Here is a 16,718-nt window from a genome sequence, read left to right on the forward strand (position 1 = left end):
TGGGATCCGGGGGTGGGGGGGGGGGGGGGGGGGGGGGCTTGACAGGGTAGAAGAGACACTAAATCTAAGTTTCTGAACATTTTTTCCAGATTTTGATGAATCTTCTAATGATATGCATCTTTTGGTTCACTTTGTTATGTATTTTGGTAAAGCCATTCTCATGAAAATATAGGAAGAACAGAGTGATTGTCACAATGTAACATAACCAGAGTATCATGATAACAACTTGTAAGATTTATTGACTCTGACCAATAAACAATGTTACCTATAACATATGATGTAACATAAGTTGGCATGTATGATGTTTTAATGTGTTTCATTCCTTTCAGCACAAACTCTGTCTGTGGAATACCACCCCTCTTCTCTTGTCTGTGTGGCCTGTAAACGTGAAAGATTTCATGATAGCTGGAGGGAGCAGCACCACTAGGTGAGTTAGTCTTGCCTTACAATGACAGAGAGAAATTTTCAGAATTCAACAATCACACCATAACATTGACAAAGCACTCATACTGAAAGTATATGAAAATAATATCAAAGCACTTTTTTTAATGAAAACAGGTAGACAAATTTCTAATGACATGTCATTCTTAATTTTGTCAAAGTAGGGGATTACTACATACCTGAAAGGATGGATGGATAATGCTGAATTATTTTTGCCTACTGAGATGAATGTGCTACACAAATATTTTCCTGAATACTCTTTGAAGCCTCCCTAGGAAAGATGGCAGTCTTGAAATTGGCTGTAATCATTTAATCAGAGCATCATTGATAGCAAGTGCATCATAAAAACTCTTTCCCAATGTTCATTCTGTCTTTTTAACTTTTGCAGAGAATCTAGGCCAGAGTACCAGCTGATTGTCCTAACTATTCCCAATGAGACAGGTGCGTTCCTTAAGGTCTACACCTTGCCTGGATTCCAGTGTACCTATTCCCTGGCAGTGAGGCATGTCACTGCATTAACCAACATGCCATTCAATCAGGTAAGAGAAAATCAATTTTAACAAAATAATTCATTTTATGTGATGTGATAAAATGTGATATTGCCCTAGTCTGCTTTAGTCACTACTGTAGTAAAGTCTTTCAAGTTCAGGATAGCAATCGTGTGATTCACATGTAAACCCACAACCAATCAACTTTCAATCATCATTCATGAGATAAATGTACAAAACACAATGTTTCATTTATATCAGAAAACATTTCTTATTGGTTTTGGTTTTACATTTGCTAAACTGCTTTTTCCTAACATGATTCATTGTTGTAGGTGTGAATGCAGGTTTAAAAAAAAAAAAGAAATATATATATATATATATAAATATATATATATATATATATATATATATATATATATATATATGAATATATATATATATATATATATATATATATATATATATATATATATATATATATATAAATATATATATATATATATATATATATATATATATATATATATATATAGATTATATATATAACTTCAAAGATGAGGAAGACTGAATAATCCCATGTTTACACATATTTATCACCAAGAAAAATCTCGGCTTGCTCACTGATGTGAACGTAGAAAGAACAGACATTTCTCTTTTTTCCTATTTTGTACTCCTGTAGGAAGCTATCTTCCTGATTGAAGGTGGCTTCAAGGACAGTGAAATGCTGTTCAACGTTGATGAACAAAGTGAGAGTAGCAGCCAGGTAAACATGTTGATGATACGTTGCCTGACAGAATCCCTTCCTGAGACTAGACTTCATCGTCTCCTACACAAGAAGCAGTTTGATGAAGCTGAGAAATTTGCCAAGCTCTTTCATCTTGACATGGAAGTGAGTATTACTGATCAATTTTATGCTGGCAAAGATTTCAGTTGAACCTGTATGCAAAGTATTGATTAGAACTCACTAACTGCAATTACAATCAGCATATATAAATGATAACTTAGAGTGTGTAGTCATTCCATGTTCAAATTAACTGTAAAAATTGTTCAAATTGAACTGTAGTCAATTCATCAGAAGTGGACAGAATGAAAACAGAAATTAAAGAGTTTTAACAATTTTGAAAACATAAAAAGCAGAATTGCATAACTTTTAGCACAATGTAAAACAGTCAAATTAATGATTGAAATTTTCATGTGTTTTCAATGAGTAGCAAAATTGTACACACCCTCATATGTATATCACATGATGACGTCATCACCTCATATCACCTCACTTTACTCTCATGGGTTTGTACACAATACTATTAAAATCCTGTTTTAGTTTGTGATTAAGATTTCAGTGCAGGCCATATGGGTGTCTTGTCAGTGAATGGCATCTCACCTAATAAACTGTAAATCTAATCACATGTTATATTACAGTTTTGAAGAACAATTTGAAACTGTCAAATTGCATAACATGCTCCTTATAGGCCTTTTTATATTCAATAATGATGAATCTTCAATTTTATTCAATTGTAATCTAGTATTTATTAAAGCCATGACTTGAGCATGGAGTAGAATTGCACTATATTTTTGTGGGTTGCTACATTAAAGTGGCCCATGACATTGATAAAGAGAGGACTGTCTGTTGTTGGATATCAGTGGCTGTGAAGACAGACAGTGAAATTGAAACTTTGTTCATGAGGTACACGCTGTATAAAGAAGGTTGTTGAAGGCTATCCATTATAGAGTACTGGTCTTGCCACAAGAGCCTCAAACCTCCAGGATGCGTTGTGTAACACATCATTTGGGTGACAAAGGAGCACTCAGCATGCTGCTTTGATATTACTTTCAAATGGGATAGAGTATTTCCTCTTACAAAACTACAGAAAATACAAATTAACTTTGATATTTGAATTGTTTTGAATCTCTCCAATGTATATGCTACCAATGGCAGCCAGTGTACAAGAGCAAGGCTATCTTCATGCTAAATCAGGCCTCTCTTGTGGGAGAGGAAGACAGTGGAGCTGAGACCAGTAGATGTGATGACCTCATCACTTGTCTAGAGAACATCAGTGATGTAGCCTTTGTCTTCAATCTATGCTCCACTGCTTCTATGCCGACCTATGAGGGCATTGCCAAGCTCCTACAGTATGCCAGAGGAAGGGTAATCTTCATTTCATTTTTCTATTACACTGTACATTTCAGTTTTATTTGGTTTGAGCCTTGTGTGATGTGCATTCAAATCAATCTACATGTGTTACAACCATGGTGGTATATCATTAGTCATTTAGCTCTGCATTTATGGTTTTTGTGAAGTCCAGATTTTCTTAAAATGCTCCGTGTTAAAAAAAAAAAAAAAAAAAAAAATGCTCTTTTTCAATATCCCAATATTTGGCTATTTTGTGAGTTTTCACTTCAAAAAAGTGGCCATCAAGAATGAGTGAAAAATCCTACAATTTTTAACTCTTTTTATCCATATTTTCGAAGTGTAATATATGTCTTTGGTTTTTTTCTTGTATTGATCCATAATTTTCTCATGCATGCCTTTATTTTTGATAGCCATCGTTTTATTTTGACTGCTTAATTGAAATAGCATTGTAACAAATCTGTTCTTAAAAGTACAAGCAAATATGAAAAACTAGTATGGATCCTGGTAATATACGTACAATGATATGCGTGTAAGGCAGCATGCAACTTTACAATGCAAGTAAATGGCAAACAGACACATAATTGACATGCAATCAGTTATTTTCATCAACCACTAGCATTCTGCATCTGACCCCAACAAATGTGGTACTTAGATGTGCAAGAAACAAAAATAATAATGATAATAAAAAAGAGAATGAATAAACAAATGAAAATAATCATAATTAAAATAGATGAATGAAATACTAGTAGTGAAGAGGACGTGGTCACCCATCCCAAGTCCTTTCAAGATTAAAGTACTTTAAAAATGTTCACCTTTATTCACCTGCCTTGTCGGGTCTCTGGAAAGACAATAGTCTTGTATTTGCGCTCCTACTCTCAGCAAATGTTATTGGGTCTAATGGAATTTATACTTTGCCTCTTTGCAGTTGGCCAAAATGAAAGGGAAGGGAGAAATGGAGTCTCAAATCCAGCTTTTCCTAGCAAAGGTATGTGGATTGATTTTTTTTTTTTCAGTGTTTTTTTTTTCTGCCAATATAGATCTTATGGCAATGCAACAAACCAACAAACGATAAAACCAATGTGATAAAAGACTCTATGGAATACTGTGGCAGAAAGATGGAAATGTGCAATTGCATTAATCCACTCTTGTACATACAATTCTTCAGACTTGATCAGATTTTGGTTGGTTGCAAAACCACTGCTATTTACAAGGTATCGTTTATGTGCAGTGTAATCCCATTTGATGCACTTAATTTCTAAATCTCCAGAAATGTCCTTGTAGTTTGATGCAAAGTAGTATGATACACAATAGATCCTCTATGGAGTATTTAGATTAGTTTTTGAAATTAAAAGTTTGCACGTTTTATGACGTGAGAGAGGTTTTATTTATTTTGCTTTGTTGCTTATTTCTTTGTATACTAGATTGTAGAAATCCTACACAGACTTGCCACCTATGGTTTAGTGTATGGCAGCAACCAGTACACGTAAGTGAAGCCAAGTATATTGTTGACTATTAATGGCCAATTGATGTATATTGCAAAATGATTGTAATCTGGAGTTGAAGAAATAATTCTACACCCGAGAACAGTAGTTTATATAAGCAAGACTTCATGAAAGCTGAGAACTAAGGCGATGTTCTGCTTGTGCATCCGTTTAAAGGACAAGTCCACCTTCATATACATAAGAATTGAGAGAATGCAGCAATATTAGTAAAACACATCAGTGAAAGTTTGAGGAAAATCGGACAATCCGTTCAAAAGTTATGAATTTTTAAAGTTTCTGCACAGTCACTGCTGGATGAGAAGACTACTACAGTGTATGATGTCACATGCGTACAATGATATAAGGAAAATAAAAAGAGAATTTCACAAAACTTTACTTTTTGAATAAAGTGCACATTTCTTTGACTTGTTACTGACGTATGTTAAGGGTAATATTATTCCCCCTGCATTCTGAAAGAGAGAACTTGAATGTTTTGTTATGCGAGAAAAATGGAAATATGTTGAATTTTCTTTATTCTTGCTTTATATCATTGTACACATGTGACATCACAAGCGATAGTAGTATTTTCATCCAGCCGTGACTGAGCAGAAACTTAAAAAATTCATAACTTGAATGGATTGTCCAATTTTCCTCAAACTCTCACTGATGATGTGTTCTACTAATATTCTTGCATTCACTCAACCCACATGTCTATGAAGGTGAACTTGTCCTTTAAGAAAATTTGACTGTAGGATATGATGTCCATGACGTCACTTTGAATCATTGCAACAGCACAGCTAGTAGAATAATCAGGGTTCCACTTCATATATCATTATTTCAATTGATAGTTGTGCAGGCATCAAACAGTGTAGTTTGGTTTTTCAAAAGCCTTATTACAATGTTGACACAATAATTAAATGACCATCAATAAAATAATAAAGGTAACACAGGCAACAGTAATTGAGTTTTATAGCAACTAATTGACAACTTGCCCTTCAGCGACATGATGCTGATTATTCAGTGTTTTGAGTGATATGTCATAGGCACATATACTCCCACCAAAATATGTATGGCCATGATTTTTGTCATGGTTATTACAGTGGAACTGAGGATGGGGGATCCTCTGAAAGTGGCAAATCATGTGAAGAAAATCTGGCATATTTGTTTAGTACTTATTGATAACACATTGTGGTGTACTTTGGGGCTATTTTTTCTCTCTTTGTAATTGTTTTGGGGAATTGTAAGACTTGGGCAGTAATGCTACAATATGCAAAAATTGATATACTGTACTTGTATGCAACAATGAAGTGGTAAGCCTTTGCAGATTAATTGGGACTTATCATTATCGTTTGACATCTTAGGCAATTATTCTGCACATGTGACTTTAACTCATGCAGAGTTGATTATTCACAAAAGTTTTACACTTATTTTTATAACCACTTATATGTTTGAAAAACAGTCTGAGATATAATGTTGAAAATTTCTTGTTAAAAGAAAAAATAAAATTAAAAAAAAAAATCAGATGATGTAATCTTTAAAGGTAGGGGATACCTTTTACAGACCTCCCAAAATGCAGCAAAACATTAAATATGAACCTCAGGGGACTTGCTTAGGCCACTACTTAGAAATTTGGAAGTCAACAGTTATCTAAAATTTGAATAATGCACAAAACTCAACTACTCAGCAGTTCTGTGTGTCAGCCACACTTAAGCATTTTTGTTGCATTCTTCTGTATTTGTGATCTATAAACACAAATCTAAAACTACAAGAGCTGATGTAATAACATATAGAGTGTTTGGCAAGAATGTATATAGAAATGTTTGTAAGTGTTGATGAACTTTCTTCACAAAATATACATGATGGACACACATGCAGTACATGGGTCTGCAAAGGTAGCCTAGTAATGTACTGGAATTTACGGTGAGCCCCGAAAACAATTCAATTCAAAATCGAACGGTCAAAAAAATGTACTAAATGTTACCTTCCACTTTCAATACTTTATGGGAGTTTCTAAAATGATGCTCTCTTCAACATACCACTGTATTTATACAGCTCTTCATTTAAGGCGTGCAAATGGGATTCCCTACCTTTAAGGTGTCAATGATCAACAGAGAGATTCGTGATACTGGGTATGAGAGTTGCTTCACTTTCTGTGTATCCAGTTCCAGCATGTGGGAAGCCTTTTTGAATGGAGACATGGTGAATGAACTGAGGTGTCACCTCACTCAGGCCAACCTGGCTAGAGCTTCTCTGGTTTGGAACAGATACAAGGTTTATATTATTCCATTTTATAGTCCTCATGCCTGCCATGTACAAAGGCAACCAAAGAGCTCCTGTATACACACAAAAGTTTATGGTAACATACTTGATGTGCAGTGTATTGTATACTTAATGTGTGAATGCAACACTGAGATTCACTACTCTGTTAGTGATAATCGTATTTACAGCATGCTTAATTCTTTCTATGCACTTTGATTTGATATCACTTAAATATATAGGAAATAATAGACAATGCATATAGTATACCAAAATGTTTAAACCTCACACACCCTACTCCTGAGACTGCAACTTGGCTAGAACAACTGAGAGAAGTTACTTAGCTGCCGCTGCCTCATACGCAAGAAGAAAAAGTATACCAAAATTACATTAGTGACAGAAATTTGCAAATTTTCTTATGCATAATCTGTATTTATTTACTTACATAGACTGCATTCATGAAATATAAGATTGTACAACATAATTCCCCATATGAACCATGTCTATTTGAGATGAAAATGAAATGACTATAAAGAAATTTTTTTTTTTTATCCTCATGCATGGGTGAGAAGACCTTGCCTCCCTATTGTAGCATCATCATAACATTGTTTCTCTGTTCCACCTTGATTCCAGGAGACCTTTGAGAAACTGATGTCAACAGACTTGCTTGAAAACCTTTTGAGATCCATCCCAGGGGATGCCCCATCCCATGACATCATTCCCTGGTTGAGAGATGACATCATTCCCTTTGTGTGTGAGGGATTTCCCCAGGGAAAGGTACCAAGAACCACCAAATTATTCCTCTACTGTATACCAAGTGATGCAATTGTTTTCATTTGTAATCGTCAAAATGAAGGGTCTGTTTGGAGATTTTTCAGTCCACAAATGTAATATGACCATGCATCTCAAAACCCCCAAAAAGGTAAAAAGGGTAGAACTTTTTTATAGGCTTGAAAAAAGATGTTAGGTGGACAGGGCCAATTTTGAAGACAAGTATTTCATGAAGAGTAACTCTTCATTTTTTTTCTTTTCCTTTTTTCTAGAGCTGAAGTTTGAAAGCGTTTTATTCAAATTGGGATAGAAGTTCTTGCATTCGTTTTGCTTTTAACCTGAAGTCTATTTGCTCTTTCTTCCTTTGATGTGGCAGGCAAAAATGTGCATGCAAATCCTAGTTAAACTGTGAAGATCAATCAGCATAGCAATTACATTTTAAGATAATGAATATGCTCAGATTCAGGTTAATCTTGTAATCCTTTTTTAGCAGTTACTATGGAGTTTAGGATCCCCTTTTAGTTCGGCACAATAACAAGTGAGTTCGAGTTAACAGACTTGTAATTTATTTCAAAACCCTTTTCTGAACATTTTGTGTGTGTGTGTATGAATGTATGCATTCCTGTATATAATGTCTTTAAGACTAAATATGTTGCTTCACTTTTACTCCTGTGTCCCAGATCATTAGTGATTATACATGCAGATGATATTCAGCTGCATGTTCCTTTTAACTTATGTTTGAAAGAAAGTTTACAACAATCTCTCAGAGTCTTCATGTATTACGGAACTATTAAAACCCAAATGTTGGGTGAGTTTAAGTCTCTTACGTTGAATTCTATTTGAATTCAAGTTTATGCACCTAAGTACTGCAAATATCACTGATAGCAGTTGCTGTAATGTCTGTCATCAATTCATTCTTGACTTTCTTCATTAGAGATGTGAGACTTTGCATATGCAATGACTGCTTCTACCGTGCTAACTTATGTCAACCCTCTGGTTTGAATATGTTCCTGTCCCTTAAGAAGTGCGATCTCACATAGACCCCTGTTACACATACAAGAAAGCCGATCTGAGGCCGGCTCTCTCGTATGTGTAAACAGTCACACAAAACTGGGGCCAGCCTCAGGCAGACTCCACTTCAGGCCAACTCTGGAGGTGGTCTGAGGCCAGCTTTCGGAGCTGCGGTTGACTGGTCACATGACCTTCTGCATGGGCGAGGGTGCAGTAGAGTATCAAGACAAATCTACCAAGCGAAATGTTTGTTTATCTAAAGGGCGCTCCTACGGCAGAGTAGGGAAAGGCAACATGAGGCCAGCCCATGTCTTCATAAATCTCATTTTCATATGATTTTTGTGCTATTTCAAGCTGATTCCCCAATTCCTTTTACTTTTGTGTATTGTATGTTTGTGTGTGTTTGTGTGTGTGTTTTCCTCCACTCAGAAATTCATCATATGTTGGATTGAAGAAAGGGCAGTCTGTTTGGAAGTGACAGAAAAGGTAGGTTTGTCTCAGTCTAGTATACATATCAAGTCACCGTTCATGGCACTGATGATGAAGTTCCTTTTTTGATTGTGGCAGATGTTGTTTTAGTGAACCACTCTGTCACTAAGATGGTGTTATCAAGTCACATGAAAAGAAATTTAAAAGAAAAAAACAATATAAGTTCATTAAATCTCATTGAAAGTGTCATGTAACCTCCACTGACTAGATGAAAGAGTCATACTCATTTCTCACTCAATTGGACAAGGATCGACAAACATTATCAGTCTAGTATGTTGTACTGTAAGAGAGAAAAGGACCAAGAAACACTCGTAGTATAGAGGCTTGTAAATTTGAGTTCTGTCACGTCAACCAAAGTGTTCCTCTGAAGTACACCGTGTTTTTAATTCATTTTCAGGCGCAGTGGCCAGGAAATGGCCTGGAGCTTGCTGAGTTGATGCTGAGATCATCCAACCCAAAATCTTGTGGATCAAGCAGTGGAATAAGTGACGCCTACTTACTCTCAGAAGTATGCATTGATGCTTACCTTACCCTTCTGCTACCTGTATGGACATACCTTGCTCTATGTACAACTATAACCAATGATTGACCAGTAGTTGCTCTCGCCGACATTTACCATAACTTCTTCCCTCATTAGTTTACAATGTCAAGCATTGATAGGTGTTTATGAGTAGTATTCATATCTTTTTCTGTGCAGATATGCTTGTTTGTGTCTCCAGTAATCTCTCAACATTCCTAAGTGCCATACTAATATTTATTTTGGGTTTTTATGATACCATTTACCTCCCTGATTTTGATTCCGATACATTCTGCAATATTTTTGCATATGGATGGATTCTTAGACTAAAGATGCATTTTAAATAATGCGTTTTTCATTCATAGATATGAGCAGATCAGTTTGCTTATAATTATTTTTGTTTCCAGTGTAAATGCGTAGTTCTGAGCTGTTTATATTCTCTGCTTTTGTTCTCATCATTTTACAAAGTACAAAATGACAGTCCACAATATCTCAAGGAATTATTACCTCACCTGACCCCACACGTAGTCATAGATCACAACATCAATCTCTTCTCTGTCTTCCTAAAGCTAATACAAAATTTTATGGTGACCAGTCTTTTTTGGTTGCTGTCCCAAGATTGTAGAACTCATTACCACAGCATATCACTCAGTTGTCTTCATTGGTTTCATTCAAATCCTCTTTGAAGACTTATTTATTTGCGAACTGAACATTTCTTGTGTGTGTGTGTGTGTGTGTGTGTGTGTTGAATGTAATTTGTTGATTATGTTTTGTGATGATATTGTAAAGCGCATGGGGAACATTAATTTGTTATATGCGCTATAGAAGCTTCATTATTATTATTTGTTATTGCAAGGTCATGCAAGCATCAGTTAAAGGATGCTTATACAAAAGCCAGGCATAAGATAAGTTTGCTTGATATTGAATTCATTGTGCCTCTTGACAGTGTCAGCTCAATGACAGTGACTGTACAGAGTCCATGAAGAGGCTGAAAGAGTTGGTCCATTCTCTGAAGGAACTCAAGCAGCTTCACTCTCGCTACCGCTGCTACCTCACCCTTGACCAGTTCCATAATGTAAGACTTCTCCTCTTGTTAAGCTCTTTGGGTTCATAATGCAGAAATGCCATTGTGAACAAGTTTGTTCTTCAAATGGCCATAGGCATTGCTAATCATTTATTATTTTTGATTGAATAAAAGGTGTTGTAGACGTTAACATTGTATATATACATTGCATATACTTAACATTGTATATGACCTTTCCGTACTTTCAGACAGCAACAACAAGTAACGTGTACCACAGATAAAACATCTGCTTATGTGATGGAGTTAGGTCATCAGCATATATTTCATGAATCTTTTAAACTAGCGCCATGAGCACACAGTGCATGTTGTTGGCATCTTGTAGCACTCCTTCATGCAATGGCATCATTGAACACAAGTGAATAAAGATGAATTTTCCCTGAAGGAATTGGTACATTGCAACCTCATGTGTGAAAAAAAAAATGTTTACTCAGCCGAATTGAGCATGGACTTACTATAACAGTAAAAGGTGCATTTTTCCAGTTGACTTTCTCAAAATATTCCATTATGTTTAGCTCAGTTGAGATCTTGAAGACTGTGGTTGGTTGGTTGGTTGGTTGGTTTGTTTGTTTGTTTGTTTGTTTGTTTGTTTGTTTGTTTTTAGATATATTGTGCAAAATCAAAGTATATCTAATACAGGTGTCTCTGCATAGGAGAGTTCAAAACTAGGCTAATCAAGCAGTTTGCTGCTGCTTAGAAAGGTACATTCTAGAAAGCATAGTTGAAGCAAGCAAACTAACAAACAGGTGCTAGCTGTTGATATATATGTGTCAACAAAAAGTAAGTGGAGGAAGAAAGCATGGCTGGAAACCCATGTGAAGAAAAATGTAACTTTCACAATCAAGGATTAAAACAAGGAAGCAAATGTAATCTTACCCTCGTGTGACAGGAATCTACGGAGAGTATTTCATTTCGGATGCTGGAGAGAGTGGCTGCCCCTGAACTAGTTCCAGGTGTCATTGCAAAAAACATCTCACCATATGCCAAAGATCACAATCTTGAGGTCAACGCACTCCTCCTTAATTACATCAAGGTAAGAGGACACACAACAAGACCCAGTCCTAACATGCATGGCATTAGTTTTTTAACTGTGATTATGTCCGAGGTCTAATATCGTGTGAAACTTATGTCTTCAGTCAAAGCTTTTTGTTTTGGCTTAATGCTTTTTGTTCTTTTATCTACACTAATCTGTTCTAATAATAACTGAAGAATAATAGTAATTATTTAAAATGTGCCCTCTTCAACTGGTAAGATGCCAACTTATCCATGCACAGGTCAATAAGCACATGTCAATAAATGTGAAAGAAGTTGTAATCATTTTTCTGTCTTATTGTAGTCAAGCAATGGAAAGACCACACCGCACAATTTTGTGTAGCCCTGAGGAGATTGGCAGATGTTGTGTCTATGCAAAATAAGAGAGAAAAAAGTTCATCTTCCTCATTATTAACCATGCTGCACATCACATGACCAACAAAAAAACTGATTCTCTGGCAACATATGCTTGCATGTTATATTTAGTTGCTAACAGTGATAACTGCAGATTGTAGTGCCCTTGTAAGCATAAATCTTGAAATCAAACTTTGTTATCATGATGGCAACTAACCATTACTTACACAACTCTGGCATTTACCATATATGTAGAATCAAATGTAAGGTAAGCTTTTTCTCTTTTTTTTTTTTTTTGGTGATTTTACTAAGACTGATAAACCACCTTACCATATATTTTCACATATAGTCTCTGTGCTGGCTATGCAGGCACACACTGGTGAGAATCATTGAGTATGACATCAGATTTTTTTGAGGAACTAATTGGGGATTGTGGAACATTTATTACAACCTCCATACTCTACGCTATGATGGATCATGTCATGGCAACACACGAGTCTCTGCAATCTGTATTGTTTAATGTTGTTTATCATGCTTCCTGTAGGACCTGCTGAGTGATACAAGCCATCATCTTCTGGCTGTTTATGAAGCATCATGGGAAGCCAAGGCTATCACTGTCATCAGGTGTATCAGCGATTTACAGGTCAGTCTGATTTTTGTCTCAGGGAAGCACTCAACCAGACGGTCAAATCAAAAATCTGTGCTTTCTGATGAGCTTCTCATACATTGGTCAATCAAATAGACCTCATAATACAGACTGTGGTTATTTGCAATTATGAAGGTAAGGCAACTGAGTATTATTGTCATGCAAGCATATCTATGATGTATACATATGTATAATGTTTGAAGTGTTGTCTTCTGGTTTTGCAGTGGCAATTACAGTCATGTCTAAATTCATATTTCTAAAGTCAATACAACTTATGGCTATTCCTTTAAAAAAAAGTGCGCTGTTATTTTTGTCAGTCATGAATGAAAGAGTTGATGGTACATTATGTCACAGTAGCATGTTTGTTTGTCCCTCATAGAGCCACTGCCAGGCCATCTTACTTCTGATGGAGAAAGCCCCAGTTCCATGGAGCAGAGGAATGGAACAGCTTGTTCAACATGGTCTCAGCCTCAAACATCCAATGTGAGTTCACCTGTGGATTTGTGGGTTTCGTAGCAGCCATTTATAGATATGTGAGTCATTTGTGAGAATGTGAGTTTCAACTATCCAATATTGGTAACCTGTATGTATATGAGTCTCAAATACCCAATATGATTAACATGTAGGTAGGGGAGTCACAAATACCCTGTGTGAATCACATGTAGGTAGGGGAGTCACAAATACCCTGTGTGAATCACATGTAGGCACGTGAGTCTCTAAAAGCTGTTGAGAGGCATATGTAATGGCAATTAATTCAATGCTTATGCAGATGACTGGTGAGATGACTCATTACAGGCAACTTGAATTTCATCAAATTTCAACTTTAAACAGTAAGTGTAGCTAGTGCACAGTTTTTCAGTAACATTTCTGTGCAATCAGATCACCTGTCAGCATGTGGATTAGAAGAATGTTATTTTAAAAACTGTTACTCTACCAGCATTACTGATGACCAGTGATATCTTCCTGAAGCGGTCAGCATTATGAAACAAGATCATAACAGAACCCTGGATGTGTATGGAAGATCTCTTTTGTCATACTTTTAAAAACTGCTATACATACTCCCACCCCCCCCCCCCCCCAACCACCACCGCCTCCATCACCACCACTTTTATTTGCACTTCCTTTTGAAATTAAAAAAAAAAAAAATATAATAATATGCATACACAGCATGAATCATGACCAGGTTAAGTAAATACATTCTGAATGTGTTTTTCCAAGGGTAACATCCCTACAAGAACACTTTCAGCTTGTGGAGCTGCGTGACATGTTCCTGAGGTACGACCTGAGATCAGCCACTCTGGGAGATTCAGACAGTGTGAAGGTACAGAAAATAAGGACTGGAAAAATTCTGTGCAGTGATGATGGTGTTCTGCATTAATGGATACTCCATCTACTAGTATTTGGCAACTATAGTAGAATCAGAGGGGTGTTTATAAAGCTGATCTTAAAGTTACAAACAACTTAAGAACTACTGGAACACTTTCTGATGTGCTATACTTATCAGAATTTCAATAATTCAGCACAAGAACTGATCACCTGTCGTTCTTAAGTCGTTCGTAACTTTAAGAACAGCTTTATGAAACACCCCCCCCCCCAGTTCCAGTGCACGATGCTAATTTATAATGATTTATAATGATCTTTGATAATGACTTTTTAACTTCTAAAAACACATCAAATTCATATTGTATGTTTAACCTTGTAAAGTCAGAAAAAAAATTATGAGTTTGTCAGTAATTGGAAAGTGTTTCAGCTCCATATCAAAATATAGCTCATCTTCATGTGTAAGATGTGCACTATATATTTTACTATGTTTGTGATTTGCAGATACTCACATTGTACCCTCTCATAAATCACACTGTATGTTGGCACTCTAACACTGCATTGTTGGCTTCTGCCACGGACAGGACCACCCTTTCATTCAAAAAAATGATGTGTGCATTATGACCTGGTTAACTGGACAATCAACACAGTTCAGACACATTTTCCCATATCTGACTTTACAGGTGTTAGATTTGAATGCTGCGTGTACCATGCTATGTCTGGAGTACTCAAAATTGTGTTTTGTAACAGAATTATATTCCTTAATTTTTTTCCCTCCAGATTGCAGTGCAACACATATTAAGCCAAAATGAGCCATCTGTTTTGGAGGATGCCCTTCGAGTAGTGAAAGCTCAGCCATACGACCTGTCAGCCATTGATGTGTATCTGTTCAGACTACAACACCTCATTAAGACCAACCAGGTCAGACTCAAATATGTCAAATTCATCACTGTATGCAGAACACATAGACAATGCCTAATGACAAAAAAGTGACATTCATATGTAACAAGTGTATTTACAATATAGCCAGGACACAACAAATAGTATATCCATCTCCATGTATGTAAAGCTACCATAGCTAATGAATGCAGCAGATACGATTGGGGGAAAAATAAGAAAGCAATTTTGAGAGATGAATAGAAAGTTATGACTAGAGAAAAGGCAGGCCACCTACTTCACACAATACTAATGTTTCATTGTTTAGGACATCTCATTTTCTCTATTCATGAACCACTCAAGTTATGACTTCATGGAACTTCCAGGAGGATATTTACAGTAATGGGGGGGGGGGATGTGAGCCAAGATTACACATGCAATTTACAACTGCAGTTATGGGATGTATGATCAAAAGAACTGTCTGGTTAAAATATGATATGATTGTTCTTTTCAGTTTCAGAGAAACGTAATTACTCACTTGTTCCATCAGGTTCATGAATATCTGAATGTAAAGTCTTTTCATTATCATCTTGTTTGTGGTTTCCATCTGTTTACTGTAGATTGACCAGTGCCTCAGTTTACTTACTAGTTTGTCTGACACTGAAGAGATTCTCTGCCTCTCAAGAATTCTTTCCTGGACAGAACTCGTCATGAATGATCCTGCAGACAGATTCTCTGATCTTGAGGTAAATATCAAGTTGATTCAGTGAATATAACTTCCTTCTTTTTATGCCTCCGCCACGAAGTGGTGCCGGAGGCATTATGTTTTCGGGTTGTCCGTCCGTCCGTCCGTCCGTCCTTCCGTCCGTCCGTCCGTCCGTAATGAATTTTGTGGACAGGGTAACTATCAAAACCTTTTGAGGTATCCTAATGAAACTTGGCATGTATGTCTATTAGGGGGTGAAGTTGTGCCTATCAACTTTTGGGTGCACATGCTCAAGGTCAAAGGTCAAAAGGTCAAGGTCAAATACATAAAATTTCACTATTTCCATCATATCTATGCAATGCCTGAAGATATTTTCTTGAAACTTAGTGTATACATGTATTACCCGATTTAGATTCTCTGGTGAAAGTTTGGGTCATGAGGTCAAAGGTCAAAAGGTCAAGAAAAATATTAAAACTTCACCTTTTTTCTCTGTACCTTGGAAATTGTTCAAGGTATCTTCATGGAACATAGTATATATACATGCACTGACTGGCAGTGATTATCTAGAGAATTTAGGGTTCATGGGGTCAAAGGTCAGGGGTCAAAGGTCAAGGGCAACACTTCAAGATTTTGCTATTTCCCTCATGTTTATGCAATGCCAGCAGGATTACTTTTTTTTACACTTGGTGTATGCATGTATAACCTAATAGAGATTCTCTGGAAAGTTTTGTTTTTCTTTTGTTTTTGCCTCAAAGGTCAAAAGGTCAAAGATCAAGTGAAAGTGCTGAACTAAGTTTTTCCTCCATATCTCGGAAGTGGCTCAAGTTATCTTGAAACGTACTACATATTTATGCATGTTCTGCCTGACAGTGATTATCTTATGAATTTTAGGGTCAAAGGCCAGATGAAAATGGTAACAATTTACTATTCAATACAGAAATTGCACTTTTTCTCCATACCTTGAAAATTACTCAATGCATAAACGTATGAATGGGTCAAAGTCAAGTTAAAGTTCTTAAATCCCAAATACATGCTCTCCTATTCATCCAATTAAACCTAAGTCAAGGAAGGTGAACATTCAACACATTTGTGACAAACTTGTCATTTTAATATTTTGC

General features: G+C 36.1%; 1 protein-coding gene across 1 annotated transcript in view; it reads left to right on the plus strand.

Moving 5' to 3' along the window:
• The first annotated feature begins 845 nt into the window (after positions 1–845).
• LOC139737584 (kinetochore-associated protein 1-like) overlaps positions 846–16,718 on the plus strand; it is a 46,336-nt gene continuing 30,463 nt past the window's right edge. The window contains exons 1-16 of the mRNA XM_071648266.1: positions 846–980; positions 1,609–1,818; positions 2,866–3,075; positions 3,986–4,045; positions 4,482–4,543; positions 6,704–6,812; positions 7,431–7,574; positions 9,009–9,065; positions 9,466–9,576; positions 10,538–10,660; positions 11,556–11,699; positions 12,597–12,695; positions 13,078–13,181; positions 13,917–14,019; positions 14,799–14,939; positions 15,515–15,640. Of these exons, the coding sequence (XP_071504367.1) occupies positions 966–980; positions 1,609–1,818; positions 2,866–3,075; positions 3,986–4,045; positions 4,482–4,543; positions 6,704–6,812; positions 7,431–7,574; positions 9,009–9,065; positions 9,466–9,576; positions 10,538–10,660; positions 11,556–11,699; positions 12,597–12,695; positions 13,078–13,181; positions 13,917–14,019; positions 14,799–14,939; positions 15,515–15,640 (1,818 nt within the window). The 5' untranslated portion in view covers positions 846–965. The remainder of the gene's footprint in view (positions 981–1,608; positions 1,819–2,865; positions 3,076–3,985; positions 4,046–4,481; positions 4,544–6,703; positions 6,813–7,430; positions 7,575–9,008; positions 9,066–9,465; positions 9,577–10,537; positions 10,661–11,555; positions 11,700–12,596; positions 12,696–13,077; positions 13,182–13,916; positions 14,020–14,798; positions 14,940–15,514; positions 15,641–16,718) is intronic.

This window comes from Diadema antillarum, unplaced genomic scaffold (genome assembly GCF_040938485.1).
Source record: "Diadema antillarum isolate AM-2024a unplaced genomic scaffold, OU_Dant_1.0 seq00000696_RagTag, whole genome shotgun sequence".
NCBI classification, from domain to species: Eukaryota; Metazoa; Echinodermata; class Echinoidea; order Diadematoida; family Diadematidae; genus Diadema; species Diadema antillarum.